This window comes from Micropterus dolomieu, linkage group LG17 (genome assembly GCF_021292245.1).
Source record: "Micropterus dolomieu isolate WLL.071019.BEF.003 ecotype Adirondacks linkage group LG17, ASM2129224v1, whole genome shotgun sequence".
Taxonomy (NCBI): Eukaryota; Metazoa; Chordata; class Actinopteri; order Centrarchiformes; family Centrarchidae; genus Micropterus; species Micropterus dolomieu.
This window is the reverse complement of record NC_060166.1, coordinates 8,952,036-8,971,027: the sequence shown is the minus strand read 5'-3', so window position 1 is coordinate 8,971,027 and position 18,992 is coordinate 8,952,036. Positions and strand designations below refer to the sequence as shown.

At 40.4% G+C, this 18,992-nt stretch overlaps 1 protein-coding gene across 5 annotated transcripts in view; it reads right to left on the bottom strand.

The window, feature by feature from the left end:
• Positions 1 to 3,392: 3,392 nt before the first annotated feature.
• Positions 3,393 to 18,992, bottom strand: part of clcn2c (chloride channel 2c) — a 176,932-nt gene continuing 161,332 nt past the window's right edge. For all 5 annotated transcript variants that reach the window (XM_046073718.1, XM_046073720.1, XM_046073719.1 and 2 more), the window contains 4 exons: positions 17,077 to 17,115; positions 15,377 to 15,481; positions 10,512 to 10,598; positions 3,393 to 7,336 (listed from right to left, as the gene is read on the bottom strand). In XM_046073718.1, coding sequence (XP_045929674.1) covers positions 7,142 to 7,336; positions 10,512 to 10,598; positions 15,377 to 15,481; positions 17,077 to 17,115 — 426 coding nt within the window. In that variant the 3' untranslated portion in view covers positions 3,393 to 7,141. The remainder of the gene's footprint in view (positions 7,337 to 10,511; positions 10,599 to 15,376; positions 15,482 to 17,076; positions 17,116 to 18,992) is intronic.

Below are 18,992 nucleotides of genomic sequence, written 5' to 3'. Positions count from 1 at the left end.
CTGTCAAAATGAAATCTCATGCCTGTCACCACTCATCTCCTCTACCCGCGTCTGCACACAAACACACATTTTAATCATTAAACCTTTGGGGGCCCCTAACCTCATGCCCTCACAGTGGATCTAACCTCAACCTAGGCCTAACTCTTACTAGAATTATTAACTCAAGACCACAGTAACATATGCATATACATGCATATGCAATACAAAAACGACAAGACAGTGCCACCTGACATGGATGAAGTACATCATAAATGACTTGAACAAAGGTAAATATTCTTCAAGAAGGCACCTAATTTGCATATAGCTTTTGCCCCTTACTCATATGCAACGACACATTAAGTTAAAGTTCTATTCATTAATGTTTTGGCCACTTGAGGGCAATAGAAGGAGCTGAAAACACAAGAACCCCTACTACCTTATTAAGTTGTTATGGCAAGTGTGTTTGCTATACACATTTGCCATAACAGGTGGCACAGAAACCTTAGTAATTATTTGGAGTTGTGTTTATGGCCAATATTCACTCTCAAGCTCATTGAAGCTCTGTTTTGGTCTCCACCAACTCCTGAGAAAAATATCTGTCTCTTTCACTGAGCACTGCTCATGCCGCGCCCCCCTCGCAGCAGAGTCTGTAATGATTGGCTGTAGCCGCACAACCTTTCTGTACGCTCTGTTCTGCACATGCACATTCTTATTCCCGCCCAATTTGTACCACGCATGTGTGAACATTGTAGTTGACAGTAGCCTGTAATTTAAAAAAAATACTTTATTAACAACACAGTATTAAAAAGCATCAGTCTCTTGCTCAATTTGTTCTTGTTTTCACAAGCTAAATGTTAAAGTGATCTGGGAAAGTATAATAAGCAATTTAAACATGACCTACCATGAAAAAATAATTTCTGTCATTAATACTACATAAATGTCACACTTTCACAAAGGTCTGGAAACATTTTTAAACTTAAACTCCGATTTTGGTGCATGTTCCTACACCAATGGAAGCTTCATATTAAAGGCTAGCAGTATCAACAGTTAACAGTCCCACTGCATGTTGTCATAGTAAGCAGGCGCAGAAAACAATTATACAACCAGCATGATTAGTGCATCTTTTTATTGAGGAAACAGAATAAAATACCACAATTCAATACAATTAAAAAAAACACTGGTCAATAAAAAAATGTGGGCAATGATCTTAATAGAAACATAAATATTAATAAAATGCTTATTTTTAAAGATTATAAGATTATTTAGATTAACTATTTAAAAAAAAAGTGGTTATTATTATTGGTTCAATAACATCATACAATCAACTTTTGCTGAGATGTGATCACCTACCTGCTGTTTCTGCTGCGCCATTACTTTATGTCATCGTCGTCGTCGTTGTCTTCTTCAAATCCCGCCTTGTCTGATGAACTTTGACCTACACCAAGCCCCTTACTATTTTTTGCCATTTCTCTATCCTTGTTGGGAGAGAGCAGAGTGTGGTTGTCTCCAGAGGATTTTTTTTGAGTGACACCTTTTTTTAATATTGATCAGATGGTGCTCTGCTCAACGCTGCTCAAATGTTTCCAACCTCGTTCAGCACAATACAGATGTAGCGGCGTTTTGCTCCAACTCATTCTTGACTTGTCTTTCTCGGTCCTGGCGAACTTGCCCACACTCAGTTAGACACAGACTCATTACTGCTATTAACTGGCAGTTGGATTAGAGTGGATTATAGATTATGTGGGAGGTACGAACAACAACAGAAGTTTAGAAAAATGCTAAATGATCTCTACAACACACACACAAGCAGCCACAACTCACTCTCTCTACAGAAGGTCCCGTGCTCCCACCTGAAACTCACTGAGGGATAGAGCTGCAGCCTGCTTAACGAATAAACTCATTTAGCTCATTAAGCTTTTACCATTGCTCTCTAAACATTATAGTCCAGATGCTCTCGTCTCATTCACACACAGCAAAACAACAGAATGAAGGAGTGTGTGTGTGTGTGTGTGTGTGTGTGTGTGCATGTTGTAGGTGAGGACGCAGCAGAAGGAGGGGACCGGAAACACTGACAAAGAAACAAATGTGTTGTGACAAAACTGAGACTGAAAAAAAGTGTGTGGTTGCAGATCATTACTGAGCCAACTGTTGCAGTTCACCCTCCCAATGGGAAAGCACTACAGGAACGCCATTTTAATTGAGTTTAGAGCTGCATTACTTGAACTGAAGTGCAGCACTCGACTAACTCCCAAAAAGTTGTAGAAAAGCTTTTTGTGTCTCCAGAGAGCGCTGTGTGAATAAATTGGGGGCTTTAACGTTTGAACATGAAAACAATCTGGGGGTGTGGAGATAGGAAGACGTGAGATTACCAGACCTCTGGAGTTCCTCATCTCTGCTTGAGGCTAGAGGCTCGAGGCCACATTAGCCCCTACTAGAATAACACACCCAAATCTTTGATCGAACCGTTCAAGTTGCGTTGTGGTTAATGTAGGCAGCAGGTTTTGACAATGGAAAAAAATGTATGGAATTAAAAACAAGATATCTCTGATTCGGTTGCAATGACTTCTTTTTAAAGCACTGGTCACAGTGAGTCTGACAAAGTTGTAGGACCTGTTGATCAATGGAGTACCCTTTTAAAGACAGCAAATTGGGTTCAGCTTAACAAAACTGCTACCCATACTGATTTTAGGCATTCAGAGCACTCCTCACCGCTGTATAGAAGACAGATTGGGAGTTTCATTAAACTGTCAGTTGATGGCTGAAACACATGGACATAGTATGACTTTGTTTTCCATGTAATTACTGTGGCTGCAAGTGCAATTCATTGTGAACCATGAACCTACCATATATCTGGTAGATAGACACACCTTATACACACTCATACAACAATTTGTAGGTTAATGTGGACAAGATGCTTTTTTCTGTTTGTCTGAACAAAAGCTGTATGTTCATGGATTTTCAAGAAGGTATTGACTAGGTGCAATGAAATAACTTTTGACAAGAAATGAGCTCTTCATTAGTAAGAAGTACACCTCATTAAATACTTTATTCTTTGATTCAGTGAGTTGGCTTGGGGCAGATTGAATTAAAGGGTATAAATATGGATACTGCAGTAGTGAGTATTTATGGAGGACCTCTAATTCAATCCAAAGGAGGGTTATGGAGCAAATGTTATATAAAGACTTCCTGTGCTATAAAAAGATTTGGGACAAAATGAACTAATTTGAACGTTACTGTGGCATTACTGTGTTTGCTTCCCCACTGGGAGTATTAGCGGAAGGCAAAAACAACACTCCAGGTGCTTCGCAGCTGTTACTGAAGGGAAGGAAGAGGACAGGCAGGGAAGAATCACAGCTGCAGAATAACACAAGTCCTGGGAGATATAAAACAGAAAGTCATCTTCAACAAAAGACTTGTTTGTTAAAATCTCATTTATTCATCCCTGATATACAAAACAATGTTTCATTTTTCTGTGTGAAAAATAGCTCTGGATTTTGTTCAGCTCTGTCTGGTTTGACCCTCAGGGTTTGCCGTAGTGGAGGCCTCCAGTATGCACAATTTACAGTCCCCAAGGAGTGGATAAAAGATAACCCTCAACAGCTGATGCGAGGATCAGGTCTTATCAAAGCCCCTCAGACTGAAGGAGAGGACAGAGGAGCATGATAAAACTGACCGCATCAGTGCTAAAGTGGGGGCTTGTATGAGAGCGCCAGCTACAGCCCATGCAGCAGTATTCACTAGAGAACCTTTAAAGACCAGACAGGGAAGGTTTTCCAAAGCCTAAATGAGGAGTCTAAGCAACTACTATTCTTGATCAAAGGCCAAACAACACCTAAAGGTGTAAACAGTGTCCTTAAACATCATAATGCTGATTGTAGTGAGATTCTGATATCTTTTATTGAGGCTTTTAGGAAAATGTTCCCCTTCATTCCCCTGTCATTCAAACATCACTTTATCACACACAAGCGCCTGTGTGAGCGTCAGTTCTCCTCATATACATACATCTTTTTACACTTTTCAGGTTTCTTTACAAAAATAAGGTTATCTTGCATTCATGTCATCAATTAAAACTGGGTTACAAAGTGAGATGAACAACCGTTATTGCACAAATTGATTACCTACAAATAGATCTTCCATAAAAAGAATGAGACGATTTTACAACTTCTACTTTGATTAATACAGACTAATAAATATGCATCTACCTCTGTCTATATCTGTCTGGTAGCAAATGAGATGAAAAATTCTGAAATTTACGGGGAGGCGAGAGCTCTGGCAAGAGGCAGAATAATGAAAATCGATGAAAAGCACAAACAAATGAACAGAACCAAATCAGGCGAGTGGATCTCAGTTAGTCCCTGGGGTGAGCAGATGGGGGGGGGGGGGGGACGACGACAGCAGGTTGCCATGGTTATTATTGCACACCGCGCCGACACATCACCCACCCTGCTTACATATTTGTGTATATGTGTGTGAAAAGTGCCTCGTCTACATACGTACGACTAGAAATAACAGATCCAAACACTTAGGTGTCGATTGCTTATTGATAAAGAGGAGGAGTTGATGCAGGCACTTGTGGAATGAACATGTCACCAACAGACCACATGCTTGTCCCTTCTACATTAACTTTCCTACACTTGTATGCTTCAATGCTTCAGGCAGCCATTGTGAGCCTTTGCCCAGTTAGTGTTATTTGCACTTTACAAATGTCTTTGAAGAAATGACAGCATGTCAAAGGACAACATAAAAACACAGCATTAATTTTAAAGGTGAAAAACAAAACACAACAAACATTATAAAACATCTCTTTCAAAAAGAGAATAGTCTACAATTTAAGATTGGTTAAGACATTAAATTATGATTTTATATTACAGTAATAATGTTAAATATATTAATCTGTAAGCATAACTTTGCTAACCCAAAGGCCCCATTCCCAGTTCAAAATCAGGCAATGAATAAAGCTCATTGGATGAATGAAAGATGCCAATAATCTGATCTAATCTATAAGTATAAAATAAGATATTGTAAAGACACATAACAAACAGGCACCAGATGGCCCTAAGACACAACATCATTCACTCGTCCCATATTCATTTCCTTCAAGCTTTTGTTTTTGGTAACATCCTGTCATCTAAAACAAAGCTCACATGCACTCTGTCATGCAAAGCCATGCTGTTTTACTGTGTTCATTTTACTTTCAGTGGAGCGCAGCAAGACACCACCAAAAATAAAACACATGCAAATGCTGAAGACCACAATGAAATTGGGTATGAGTACATATTTAAGGCCTCCAAACAGCAGAGCTATTTCTGTAGGTAGTAGTAGACATCCTTGTCTGGTCCCCCCCCCAAAAAAGTAAATAAAACATAAAAGCACAAATTTGGGGTCAGTAGCCCACCTAAGTAAAAAATGGAGGCGGAAGTGGCAAAGATGGAGGTATGGAAGAGAGGGAAAACAAATCAATGTTTTTTTTTTTGTCGATGAGCAGAGAGCGTACAGACAAGCCTCAAGCATTACGGCAGAAATTAATTATTAAATACACAGTACGTATACATTATCAGCCATGTTAGAGTGCTTCCTGAATGTGAAACCATGCTGTCATTAAAACATTAATAGACCAAGTTCCAAGTTCAACCACATTGGGTTGGTAGCTGGAGAGATAAGTTAGTGATGATTTGGAGTGGTGCTGGTAAAGGAGGTGCATTATAAATGGTTAAACTATATCATGAACTGCTCACTATCTGTCAGTTATGGATTTCCTTTAACGGATTTATATCGACTAATCATTCTTTTCACTCAAGCTACTGGCCTGCATTAATCAAGCTCATTCTGCTCATCTGTTTCTGTATACGTTAACTTTAACAGTGTCTGCCTCAGCCCTGAACCATTACCTCATATAGCTGTTGGGTGGCTTCTGTGTCTCTGATAGCACTGGAGGTTAGCTAACATGGAAATCAAAGACAGATTGATGAGAGGGCCCAGAGCAGCTGGTTAGGTAATGAGGTCTCCATTCTTTCAGCCATCCATTTGCTCCCTGTTCCTCGTCTCTCCCTCGCTTCCTGCCCTCTCCATCCGCCCCTACCTTCTCTGGAACAGTTATTAAGAGCTATATTTAGATAAGCAGAAAACCTTGACTCTGAGTGCATCGCTGACTTCTGTTTGTGTGTATTTCCATGTGTCTTTGTAATGTAAGGCCGTAGCTACGGTATGAAAGGAGTGTACATTATGGAGAGAGCTACAGATGCGTCCGCCACTGCCAACAGGCATATATGCTTGCATAGACTGTACTTTCAACTGGACCATTTAGACTTGCAGTGAAGAGATGTGAAGACCAAGGAAAGAATAAATAATGGAATCAAGAAAAAGCAGAAAATCAAGGCATCTGTCGCCTCAGTCCAATGCTTGTCAATGGGACAAACTTAAGTGTAATTTACAAAGAAATGGTACCATGCAAATTCCAGTTAAACCCAGACCACCTGATCAGTCAGAAATATAATTATTCAAGCTGGAAAAGAAAGACTGAAAAATGTTGTAAAGGCAGTAAAAAATTGTTGAAGAAATGTTTGCTAACGTCCTCTTCAGGCACACTCACATTTTCTCATTTCGTACACTCACACTTACAGTACACGCCTACATTACTCTTATCTCTGCTGAATTTCTCTACCCGAGTGGAAGACTTGTTCAAAAGATAACTTTTCCAGGTCCAAAATTTGATCCCAACTCTAAAGTAGACAAACAAAACAAAGGATGTTAAAAATCCCTTTTTTAAGATTTCAACCCATTCCCAGTCCCTAGTTGGATTCGACACACTTGCCCGCCCCCCAATCCACATTCACTTTGCTGTGGGTTCCCAAGGGTAAATGGAGAGCAGGGCACAGGTTGAGTTGTGTTCCACTCCCTCTTGGAGTGTCTGGCTTGGTCAGTGCAAGACTCCTGGACAAAGCGCTGGTGGGTCCGTGAAGGAAAGTGGATGGTGGAGAGAAAGAGGAGTAGATGAGGAGAGAAATGAGGAGTTATAAAGAGGCTGGCGTAGCAGTAGAACTCTTTCCAGAATTAAATATTGTTCCTAAGCCCTGAGGATTTTTCCTAGTTTGTGGCTTTGGGGGATTAAATATCTCAATGCCTCCCTCTTCTTTTCTTCTTCCTCCACCTCCTCTACTTTCTCTCACTGGGATTTCTCGTCGGACTCAGAGGGGTGGCGTTCGCGGGGCAACGACATGCTCTTGTGGCGATCCCACAGCTTGTGGAGCTCAGTGGCTTCGTTCTCGCTGCTGCTGGTGCCGCTGTCCCGGAAACTGGCCAGAGGAGGACGCACCTTCACACCTTTCACTGTCACGGAGCCCTCGATGGCCTTGCGAAGCTGGAGGGATAAAGACAAGTTAGTTAGAGACGTCTAGGCGCTCATGCACATAACACCCCAATGAAACTATGTTAACCAACCACAATTTATGGCTTTTAAGCGCCCAACCTAAAATGCCTGGAATGAGATGTTTGTGACCCTGGCTTCTAACGACACCTGCAGCACTTTTAAGAGGTCAATGTGGTGAAATCTCAACAGTATATAAACCGATAAATACCACCGTCCTCCATTTCTGTCAATGCGAAATGACATCAATTTTGCATTGTTAAACTTGGATAATTACCTATAGCCTCAATCTGCACAAGTTTTATGTGATTAAAGCATTGTAGAAAAATTTTTGATGGCATTATTTTCTGTATAACTAGACAATCTCAGTGAAAATTTGTGCACTGTATGTGTTGCTTTCAGCCCTTCACAATGGCGTGCACTGCTTTCTGCCATAGCCAGTTTTTTATGCTACTGCTAGGAGTTGCCAGTGTCATACTAGACATAGTACAGCTTATTTTGTCTTGTTTTAAGATACTGAAACTCAGTTTTTGCAAAGAATTAAAGTGGGTCCCCCATCTATACTATTACTACATACTAATTCTATACAGTATGTAAAACATACTAATCGTCACAGTAATGTTTAAGCAGTTGGTGTTCAAAGAAAATCTCCATACTCAACCATTTTAGACTAACCATAAATTAAAGCTAATATAATACTTAATACATATGTGCAATCAAACTGCAACTTTAGAATTCCACTGCCAACTAGACTACCACATCAAAATGTCTCGATGTGGTAGAACAGTGTTCATCACTAGGACAATAAAAAACTACATTTACATTTAGCTGACGCTTTTATACACAGTGACTTACAATTGCTATATATGTTGGACGTTGCACGCCTCTGGAGCAATGAGGGGTTAAGTGTTTTTCTCAGGGACACAATGGTGTCTCACAATGGATTCGAACCTGGGTCTCTCACACCAAAGGCATGTGTGTTATCCACTGCCCCATCACCACCGCAAACTGACTGTAAAAATGTATTTATAGTATGCATACTGTCTGGTTTGAGTATTCTACATATTCAAGCCCTGCTCAGAATTAGTATGTAGCTTCAGTTTTCAGAAAACATAAAGTGCCTAAATTGTGCTATTTGTTACAGGGTTTTCTTCACAGTGCCTTATTATGCTGTGCTGCATACAGTTTTGGCATGGGTGGCCCCAGTGGAAATAGAACTGCTAACCCCTGATGCTGTACTGGCCTTGCTCTACAGTGAAAGATCATCTCGGTAGTTTACAATCTAATGCACAGGCACACAAGCCATTTTCTATTTTGAACTGGAATCTCTTTTCCAAAATGTAATGGAGGAAAAAAGATCATGGTCAGAGGGCAGTATGCAGTGTAAAATGAGGTCAGATTGCCTTTGACTTGCTGCTGTTTGCTGAATCATTTCACAAAATAAGGGGAGAGGAAGAATTATCTCTGCCGCTCCCGCACACAGTGGAAATGAAAGTAGGTTAAAAAATTTCTACTCCGGGTCAGACCTGATTCTGCCACAGCACACACACACACACACACACACACACACACACACAACTTATTAGAGGAAATCAACAATCATCAACAATGTTTAACTGTATACATCTCTTTTCAGCGGTGTGCCGATGTAATAGCTAAGCTGGAAAGCACTGTTTCTTTGCTAGTTTATATTGACTTTAACTTACTGATATATAAAGAGAACTATAAAGAATACAGCATTGGAGGCAGGGCTCCGTTCATGCCTGTGAAAGCTGCTCAGTGGCGCATGAAGCCAAAAAAGTTTGATTTCCAGGTATAAAATTACCCTGCTCTTCCATGTAGCTTCCACATTGTACTGCCCCACAGGAGCAATCACACTAGCACTTCCTTTAACCCCACCTCCCTCTGCCATGATGGCGGCCAATAGGGCAAGTATGTGAAATTGGCCTCAAAGCATGGCGCACTTCCTGGGGGCTTCATTTAACTCAACAGTGCGTGGGTTCACGTGCCAAAATGCATATGTTCAGTTCACCAAAAACATTAGCATGTTCAATCAACGGCACTCTTTAAGCGTGGTCATGCACAACAGTGTGGACGCACTGCCTGTATGCGCCATCAGACTCTCAATTTTATTTGCGGAACACTGCGACCGTTACGTACGTCTTAGGTGCATTTCCATCTGTACTTTCATGCAGTCAAGCACTATCCGATTGTAATCCAACCAAAAAAGCATTTTAATGCCAGGTGTAACTCGTTTTTACACTCTCTCAATTATAACGTTATGTTATGTGATTTAATGTTTTTGTTTTTTTTATTGAAAAAGGAAAACATGAGTATCTTGTATTCTTAATATAGTTTATAGTTTATTTGGCATATACAAAATTGTTATCCATACTTTTTAAAATAAAAAGAAATATCTTCAATCCCCTCAAAACATTGGAGCTGCATGAAAGTTTATTGCAATTTTCTACAATCTCTTTCATCCCATCGCTCTCTGATCCCTGTGTAAGACAGTATTATTGAATTTTCTGATTGTCATTTGGCTGATAGGGTGAAGGATTTGGGTGCTACACATCATGTGGCAGCATTAAAAAGAAGTGTCTGCATGCTGTAGTGTGGAAATAATGCACTATAATCAGGCACACAAACATCCTTGTGCTTTTTCTCTTCCATATAGACCAGCGAGGCTGTGATATAACAGAATGTCTGTGTGACAGACAGGCAGACTGGGAGAGGCTGGGCTTTATCTGCCTTGGCTGGGTTTTTGTCTGCTGGTGGAACATAGAACAAAAAAGCCTAAATGTCAGGGACAGGCAAGCAGCGTTGCACTTAGCAACAATCCTCTCACCACTTACTGGCCGTTTCACAAAGAGTGAGGGGTTTTCAGTTGTTTGTGACGCAGGAGAGACGGAATGGGGGGGGGGGGCAGAGACAATAGATAGAGACAGCAATATTAAGCAGCCTTTTGTCTGTCACAGTACGTAACAGGCAGAGGGAGGAAGAATCATTAATGTTGAAATGCTGAAATGTCTCTTTGTGTGTGCGTACAATACGCTGACAGCACTCCTGATGATAATGACATTGATTTGACAGTTATAAAAGCAGTGAAAGTGCTGCCTGTGTAAATTATGACAGTCAGCACTTTCCCGGGTTCTTTCAAGGTTCTTACCTCTTTGAGGGAAACCACCCCGATGAGGCGTCCGATGCTGGTGACATAGGCATGGTCAAGGCCCAGCAGGGAGAAGATGGTGTGGGTCTGCAGGAAAAAAGCAGAGGTAGTAGGAAACAATCAGTGAAACACTAAAAACAGTGCAAACCAGAGACAATACTGCACTGGGTTCCTACTTTCAATAGAAATTCAAGCTCAGTTAGGGAAATGCACCACTGACTTCAATTATCCAACACTGACAACTTCATTCACAATGGATTCATTCAACTAGTCAAATGTACAGCTAAATGGGATACAATTAGATTAAAGTACCAAATAATCAAGGCAAAATATAGAAGAAGGTTTAACAGAATAGGAATCTAAAAACAAATACAGGGAGTGGGATAAAAAGTACCGGTGATAACATGGACACTGTAAAATACAGTTGAAAAACACTATCTTGCTTTCCTGTGACTATGGCTTGCTATGTGCACATTAGCTAGTTGTCTTAAATTGTTTTTTCAGCTTCCAAAAAAGATGCAACATTCAGTTCACTGTTTAGTGTTGGTTAGTTTTGATAAAATAAAAAGGCAAGCATGGTGTGAAGTAATTGTGCTGTAATTGTGTTTTAATTCTAATAGCAATATTTCAGGAAAGTTCGATAAATATTGTGATAACACCGATTGCCACTATATTGTTGTTACCACTATATTGTTGTCCACAATGAACCGGCACATCTCTCACTTCATGTTGCCAATGTTTTAGCATTTTACTGATGACCAGGCTGAAAACTGTGTTATTAATTTGTAATTGCATGTTTTTATATGTTTAGCAGGGATGTGTATGGAACTACCTGCAGACAGACAGAGTCTCTACTAACGGTAATGACCACACATTAACCTGTGATAGGTGTGAATGCAGACAAACGCAGGTTGAAGATGTTAAAGCGCTGTGAGTCTCTTGTATAAAAGAGGGATAAATGTCAAGACCAGCTTCTAAAAATAGGGTTGAAGTCAATTTTATCATTTACATCAGTTAAGTTACAGGCTTTAAATGATCAAATCCACATTTTATTTCTTGTTAAATGAACTTTTGAGTGAACCTTTACTAATGTGTGTAATGTGCTCAATATCCAACCTTTTAAAAAACAATATGATACATTTTTATGCAGTCCAAATAACAAAAACAACAGCACTAAAATGTTCTGTGAATAATGAAGTTGTCATTATGTTCTATTAGTGTCATACATACAGTGGTGTGAAAAAGTGTTTGCCCCCTTCCTGATTTCTTATTTTTTTGCATGCTTGTCACACTGAAATGTTGCAGGTCAAACTAATTGAAATATTAGACACAAGGAAACACAAAATGCAAAGTCCAAAGACTTTGGAGTGGTCAAATTCCTGACCTGAATCTGATTGAGATGTTGTGGCGTGACCTTAAAAAAGTGGTTAAGGCTCAAAAACCCTCCAATGTGGCTGAATTATAACAATTCTGCAAAGATTATTGGGCCAAAATTCCTCCACAGCGCTGTAAAAGACTCATTGCCAGTTATCGTTAACGCATGATTGCAGTTGTTACTGCTAAGGGCGACCCAACCAGTTATTATGTTTAGGGTGCAATCACTTTTTCACACAGGGCCATGTAGGTTTGGATTTTTTTCCCCCTTAATAATAAAAACCTTCATTTAAAAACTGCATTTTGTGTTTACTGGTTTTATCTTTGTCATGACAAACATGCAAAAGAAAAGAAAGAAAAAGAAATCATCAAGGGGGCAAACACTTTTTCACACGACTATATAATTATTCCTACATTTCTACTTTGTTTTAATTTAGTTGAAAATGTAGGTTTCTATGACCCTATTTATATTCTCTGCTCTCTTGGTACTCTATTTGCTGATACAATAACTCAATTTCCCCATTTGATCTTACCCCATACTCCCTACTAGAGTTACCGTGGTGGAGTGTGGCTCTAAAAGCAAAAAGAGCAAGAGGTCAGAAACTTCAGTGGGGGATCACAAAGGTTGCAGGACTGATGCCAAGTGGACTTTTTGTTCTAGACCCTTTTAGTGTTTAGTGTTTTAAGGGGACTTTCTGCTTAGCCAGAATGGCCATCTGGGACATCTGAAATTGATCCCACTGTGCCAAGCAAACGGAAGCTGTGCCAAGAAAGAGATTGTCATGTGTTTTTAGGCCAGAGCCAGTCGTAATATAATCTGTCACAGGAGGAGGATATAGTAGCTTCTCTGGAAGCAGAGTGAGCTCACCTCTAATTCAGCCGATTCACATTTATTTAAACTATAATTCACTGATTAAAAGGTGCTGCATTTTAGAATTAAGTGATCATCAGCACAGTAAGGTCAGACATTAGAAACTCTAGACAAAAACCAGCTAGATCAGCAGACCCCACCTTCAGCATAGCATTTTGCACAAAATTTTGGGGTCTTTGGCACAATGGAATAAGGATTGTTGGAAATGTGGTCCTACTTTGGAGAAGCATGGCCAGTACCAGAGGCTACAAATAATTGTATTTCCCAAAAATATCAATCTATTTCTTAAAAAAAGAAAATTAATTCAACAGCAATTTGTCTTCCCTGAAGAAATGTTGATGGCACATTGAGAAATCCACAACACATGATGTCAACATTTTATTATTTCAGCTACTTTAATGAAGAAAACTGTTGGGTTTTGAGCATTATGCTGAGTGTCTGGGACATTGTTTTTAACAAGACAAGTTGTTGGTAAATGTTTAAATGAAAATGTCCACTGCTTTGTCACAGTCCTCTTGAGTGTATTTGAAAGGCAAAACACCAAAGACTATCTTGGACAATCTATGACAATCTAAGGAGCATTCAAGCTGTTCTGGAGGCTCCTATTGGACCAAACCCTTACTAAGACACTTGGTTTTACAATTTGTTGCCCAGCTGTATGTTTTTTGTAATTATAATATATGCAATAGCTTCATGAATTCTTTTCATTCATGAAAATGTACAAAATGATGGAAATGTGGGTTGCTTTGAGTCCTGTTAGCCACTACCTCAAATGAACTGACATCGGCCTAGGGCCAAAACCCAGACCAAAGCAACTGTGGAAAGTTATTGTTATGTAAATATTCCAAGACACAGATTTGTCCGTTACAAAGGAGCCCACAGACAAACACAGAATAACAGCAACAGTAAACAGGATTGGATAAATGGTAGCCAGTTCCAGAAAGGCTGAGTAAGAGAGCAGGGCAAGATGTGGAGAATAACTTCACGCATGCACACACACACACACACACACACACACACACACGCACACACACCTGTATAAATTACAGTGGCAGTGGGAGGTGTTTAATATGCTGAAGGAGATTGTGCGTGGTATTGGGTTTTGGAAGTGTGCAGCAGAGGGAGGGGAGGCGAGATGGATTGGTGCAGGATCCCTCTCTTAAATGTTTAAAGAGTATTCACACAGAGCCTAGAGGATGAGAAAGAGAGGGAGGGAGGGAGGGAGGGAGGGAGGGAGGGGGAGAGAGAAAGAGCAAGCACAAACACACGGGTTGTGCTTGTATGCTTGGTACGAAGTGAGAGTTTCAACAGTGAACTGTGTGTGTGTGAGCCTCTTTCAGAGTGTGCAACTGTGCCGCAGTAAGAAAGCTAAATCAACACAAGCTCTAAAGACATAAAGCTTCCTTCTTTACACTGTGCTTTCACCTTCACTCAGTGGGGGGGGCTAAGAGCTTGAGTGTGTGTGTTTATCTGGGTTGTTTGCGTGCTCCTCTAGTGTCACTACACACCCAAGGATATCTGGAATATCTGAACTGTTGGCAGTTCACTTTGTTCACTAGTGCTTCTGTCCGTGTAGGGGAATCAAGATGGCCTCACACCAATACTTACATGACATTGTGTAATAGAAAACCTTGATATGAAGAGATATGAAGATGCCGAAGATGTTATTAATACATTTCCCAGTCACAGGATCTTTTGTTAACTTTTCACCACATCCTCTTTTACCCACAGGATTATTAGCACTATAACATATAACTTTCATGTTGGTAGTATGAAAACTGTTTTTTTTAAAAGGTAAAAATATTTGGGTACAATGCATAAGAGAGTTTACAACTGAAACCTTAACAACTGGGTGTTTTCCAAAATTCAAAACAGTCTGGCAGTCCAACAATTTGAGAAAACCTAGAAAAGTCTATGTCAAAAATAGCTGAAGGTTTAAAAAATAAGGTTATCCACTTGTTTAAACTGCATGTAAAAACACTACAGTTCTCAATACGTCCAGGAAAGTGGAACACATCACTCTAGTTTTCAGATCTTTACACTGGCTCCCTGTGTAGCAAAGAGCAAAGGTACATCTCTGATCTGCTGCTACACTATGAACCATCCAGACCTCTGGGGCCATCAGGGACGGGTCTGCTTACTGTGAACATGGAGAACCAACTTTCAGTCTATATGCACCACATATCTGGAACAAACTTTAGGTTTTGCTCCAATGTTTTTTTTTTAGTAACGGCTTTAAACTTGTGTCCACCACTGCCTTTTCCTAAATATAATTTGGAGATTTTTACTCGCTGCTTTATGTGTTTAGTTAATTTTTTTCTTATTTGTATCTTCTATTTTATTTTTACCATTTTCAAATCCTATATGCCTCCTTATATCAACGTATTTTCTTAGTATTAGTTCTTAGTATTATAGTATTGTCTTAATGCCTTTTTATTTGTTACGGATAGTACTTTGTTGTTGAGAGGTGCTTTACAAATAAACTGGCCTGGTGAAGCACTTCTTCCCATAATTAAAGAATTATCAGTGTGAATAAACTGAAAAACAGTACTAAAGACAGATACCTAGTGTCAAGGATACATATTTGTGGTTGAGCAGCAGCTGTATTTACAATACAGACCTTATGGAGCGATGTGCGCTCCACCAGTTGGAACGGAGCGGGGTCGATCTTGCAGTTGTTGAAGTTGACCTGCTCATCAAGCTGCATCTCCTCCCACTCTGTAATCTGCAAAACAAGCAGAGAAGAGTTCAGGGATGGGAGAGAAACATTACTGAGGAAGAACAGCCAGTGTAGTAGTGATCAATAAATAAAAATTAATTAATACACAGGCAATCAAATAAACAACATTTTACCCAATTATACCAGAGGTAGATGATAGACAGGACTTTAATCTTGAATAAAAAGGTTGACTCTCTCTCTCTTTGTTGGCAATATATTTATTTTTTGTCTGACTATAAAACTTGGGAGTGACTGCATGCCTATTAGATCCTGTTAACAGACGATGTCTTTATGCCTGGTGCCAGTCACTAATCAGAAGGCAAAGGCATCAAATCATCCAACCCCACCTCCTGACAAATCACCCTGCCTCCCTCCCTCCCTCTGATAGACAATCAAAGGACCAGGCACCGCGCTGAATGACTCTATAAATCATACAAAGCCTACAACAACGGATGGTGAGGAAGGTGAATAGTGAACGAGGAAGGGAGACATAGCGAGAAGTGACGACATGGCAGACATATGAGAGGTGAACGACGAGGGATCCCGAGAGAAAAAAAGAAGCGATAGAGGGAGAAAGTGTGAGGAATGTGAGGCTGACAGAGAGGAAATGAGAGGTGCTGTTGATGGATGAATTATGAATGATATCATATCCAAAAATATAAGACTCCAGGGTAATCGGCCCGTCTGGGGATATTGAGGAATTTGAAAAGCCAGGTCTGCCATGGTGCGGTGTCATTAAGTGCAAGATGAGTTTTAAGTACGAGAAATATAGGTTTTTGAAGACTGATACAAATACCAAGAATCCAATGCATTTGTTAGCTGAGATAAAGGAAAGGCCTGGTCATAACCTATGTTTTTCTAGTTGTCAAAACAAAACCAACAATTACTGTAGGTGATCCCACTAACGAGCACTGTCTGTGCAGCCAAAGCCTGATATATTAAGATAAACTGATGAATTAAATTAAATTAAAGAACCACATCTGTATAAGCTGTTTACTCATTGTCTGAAAGGCAGTCTCTGATAGCTTCTGATCCCTTGCTGCTGTACTGTAATTGGTTGTAAGGTGTGTGTGTGTGTGTGTGTATTTATACTCAGTGGGATAAGTACCAATGGTGCAACAAATGCAATGCGTGGGCCCAGCTGATTTCAAGGGCCCATGAGGGACAGCAACACTTGCTGGATTGTGATTCATTCATTCATTCATTCATTCATTAATTTATTCATTCATTCATCCTGTGTTGGCATAATGAGTTGCTGTGCTTTTCTTGATTGCTATTTGTTCTGTGGTTATACTATTTCATCTACTTTGTATTGATTTGTTATTGTAGGCTGGCTAAAGCTATTTCTGTTGTTTGATAGTCAGAGACAGCAGGTTTGAGTCGAGAGCAGGCTGTAAGTTTTGCATTTGGCACTTGGGTTGCTGTCCGTGGTGCTGATCAAAGGCTGCATGTCTGCAATTGTTGTGTGTTTGTACACCTGTGTGTACACAAGCATGTTTTTTCTGGCCGAGGGGCACAACAAATATATTTGCACTGGGGCCGATCACAACTATGTTACACTGGTGTATATACTGTATCTGTTATGTGACTGGCTGTCTTACCTCTCTAATAGTCATGTCATCCTCCACATCTCCGTCGTCCTGTAGACAAAAAGCGATAGACGAGCAATCAGTATACAAAAACAAGGATATTCAGTGTACGCACTAAACACAGTAAAATTAAGAAACCAAACGGGTACAACGCAAATGCACAAGCAGTGATGGAATGGTAAACAAAGGGCAGATAAACAGTGGTGTCCAGTTGGTTATTTTCTCAAGAACTATGTATTTGTACTTTTCAACTGCGCTCCCAGCACTACATCTGTGCACAGAAGGTAAAATGACATACTGAAAAAAACACATAATCACCCATGCATCACATCGTAAGTGTTATACAGTGCCGCAGTCTTGAGACAGATGGACAGAAATGGAATAAGTGACTAAAGGAGCGACTACAGTACATTTAATGAGTGCGGGGGATGTGATGCATGAGATGTCAGTGCTGATGATCATTATAATGATGGATCTGTGGCGCGCTCAGAGCTCACGGCTTAAACCTGACAGGCCGACGCTGCCGATACTCTGTTTGACAAGCTGGAATCAAACTAGCAACCCTGTGCTTTGCAGTGAAGCACTGAGAATACTGTAGCAGGCTGGGTGATGGAAATATACAAGTGAGTATGAGAATGTTACCGCAGGGCGTGTATGCTACTCTGTGTGTGTGTGATAGGTGATGAAATACGATTTCAAAGTGTTTAGTCATATGCTTAAGTACAGGTATTTACTTTCTTAGCATTGAATGCAGGAGAATGTGTGTATGTGTGTCAGAGAGAGAGAGCAAGGCAGAGTGAGTGTGACCCAGGGGTTGATGGGAGCCCTGAGCTCATTTATTCTCATCGCTGCGGTGGCCGACCTGTCGGTAACCCTAGCAACTGTTGCTGTAGGGTAGAAAGAGGTGCCCTATTGTAGCATTATGCAAGCAGAGGCCAGACCTGCCTGGAGTTGATGAGACAAAACAAACACACACTCAAACACTTCATCTCTGCAGTCTTACTGATCATTCTGCTTGTCACAAGGGCACTGTGAATGTCAGCAACACACACTGTTGTTCCAGGGGTAAAATGTAAACTACAGAAAAATGGGGAGATCAAATGACTTTGGTGTGTGTGTTTGCAGAAGACAGTTTTTTTGAGAGACAGACAGAGAGATAGGTTGGACTGTGCATGCAAAATAGGTGCTTTCAGAAAGATTAGCTGCTCTATTAAGAGAGCAAATCTTTGCTTCTGGATACATGAGTTAGGCAGAACTGTGTGTGTGTGTGTGTGTGTGTGTGTGTGTGTGTGTGTGTGTGTGTGTGTGTGTGTGTTAGGGAAGCGGGAAAGTAAACTTCATGCATGCTACTGACAGCGAAATCTGAGGAACTGTGTGGGTATATTCAAATGAGATTTGAATGAGTGTGTGTGTGCAGAGGCATGTGAGAGGCAGAGACTCCAGAGTGCTGACAACAGGCTGATGAAGCTGTATTGCTTGCTACGCTGTTTCTGTGACCAGACAAAGATTAGAAAGGTCCGTTGCTCTTCCTTTCACTCCCTCCTTCCTCCTGCAGCGATCCATCTTTACTTCCATCCATCCATCGACCCAATCACCCAATCAGTGGCAAGCATCCAAGTCCAGGTCAGCGGGGAAAACACACAATCTACCAAACTGCTGTATCATATGCACACACACATGCACACACTAAAGGGTTATGTAGTCAGCTAAAGTCAATAATGTAGAGAGGTTTATGATTGTTGAGATGTGAATAAAAAGCAGCCTCCCCTGCAGGACTCCTTTATTTAGACTACAGATAGAAGATAGAAGCGGTGGTGGTTAAGTCTCACTTTCAGTTTTTGCTGAAGGGAAGGCTTTGTCCTCCATTCTAAAGCCAAAATTGGCCTCTGGTTTAAAGTGTCGGTTCATCAAAATCACACAAAAAAACC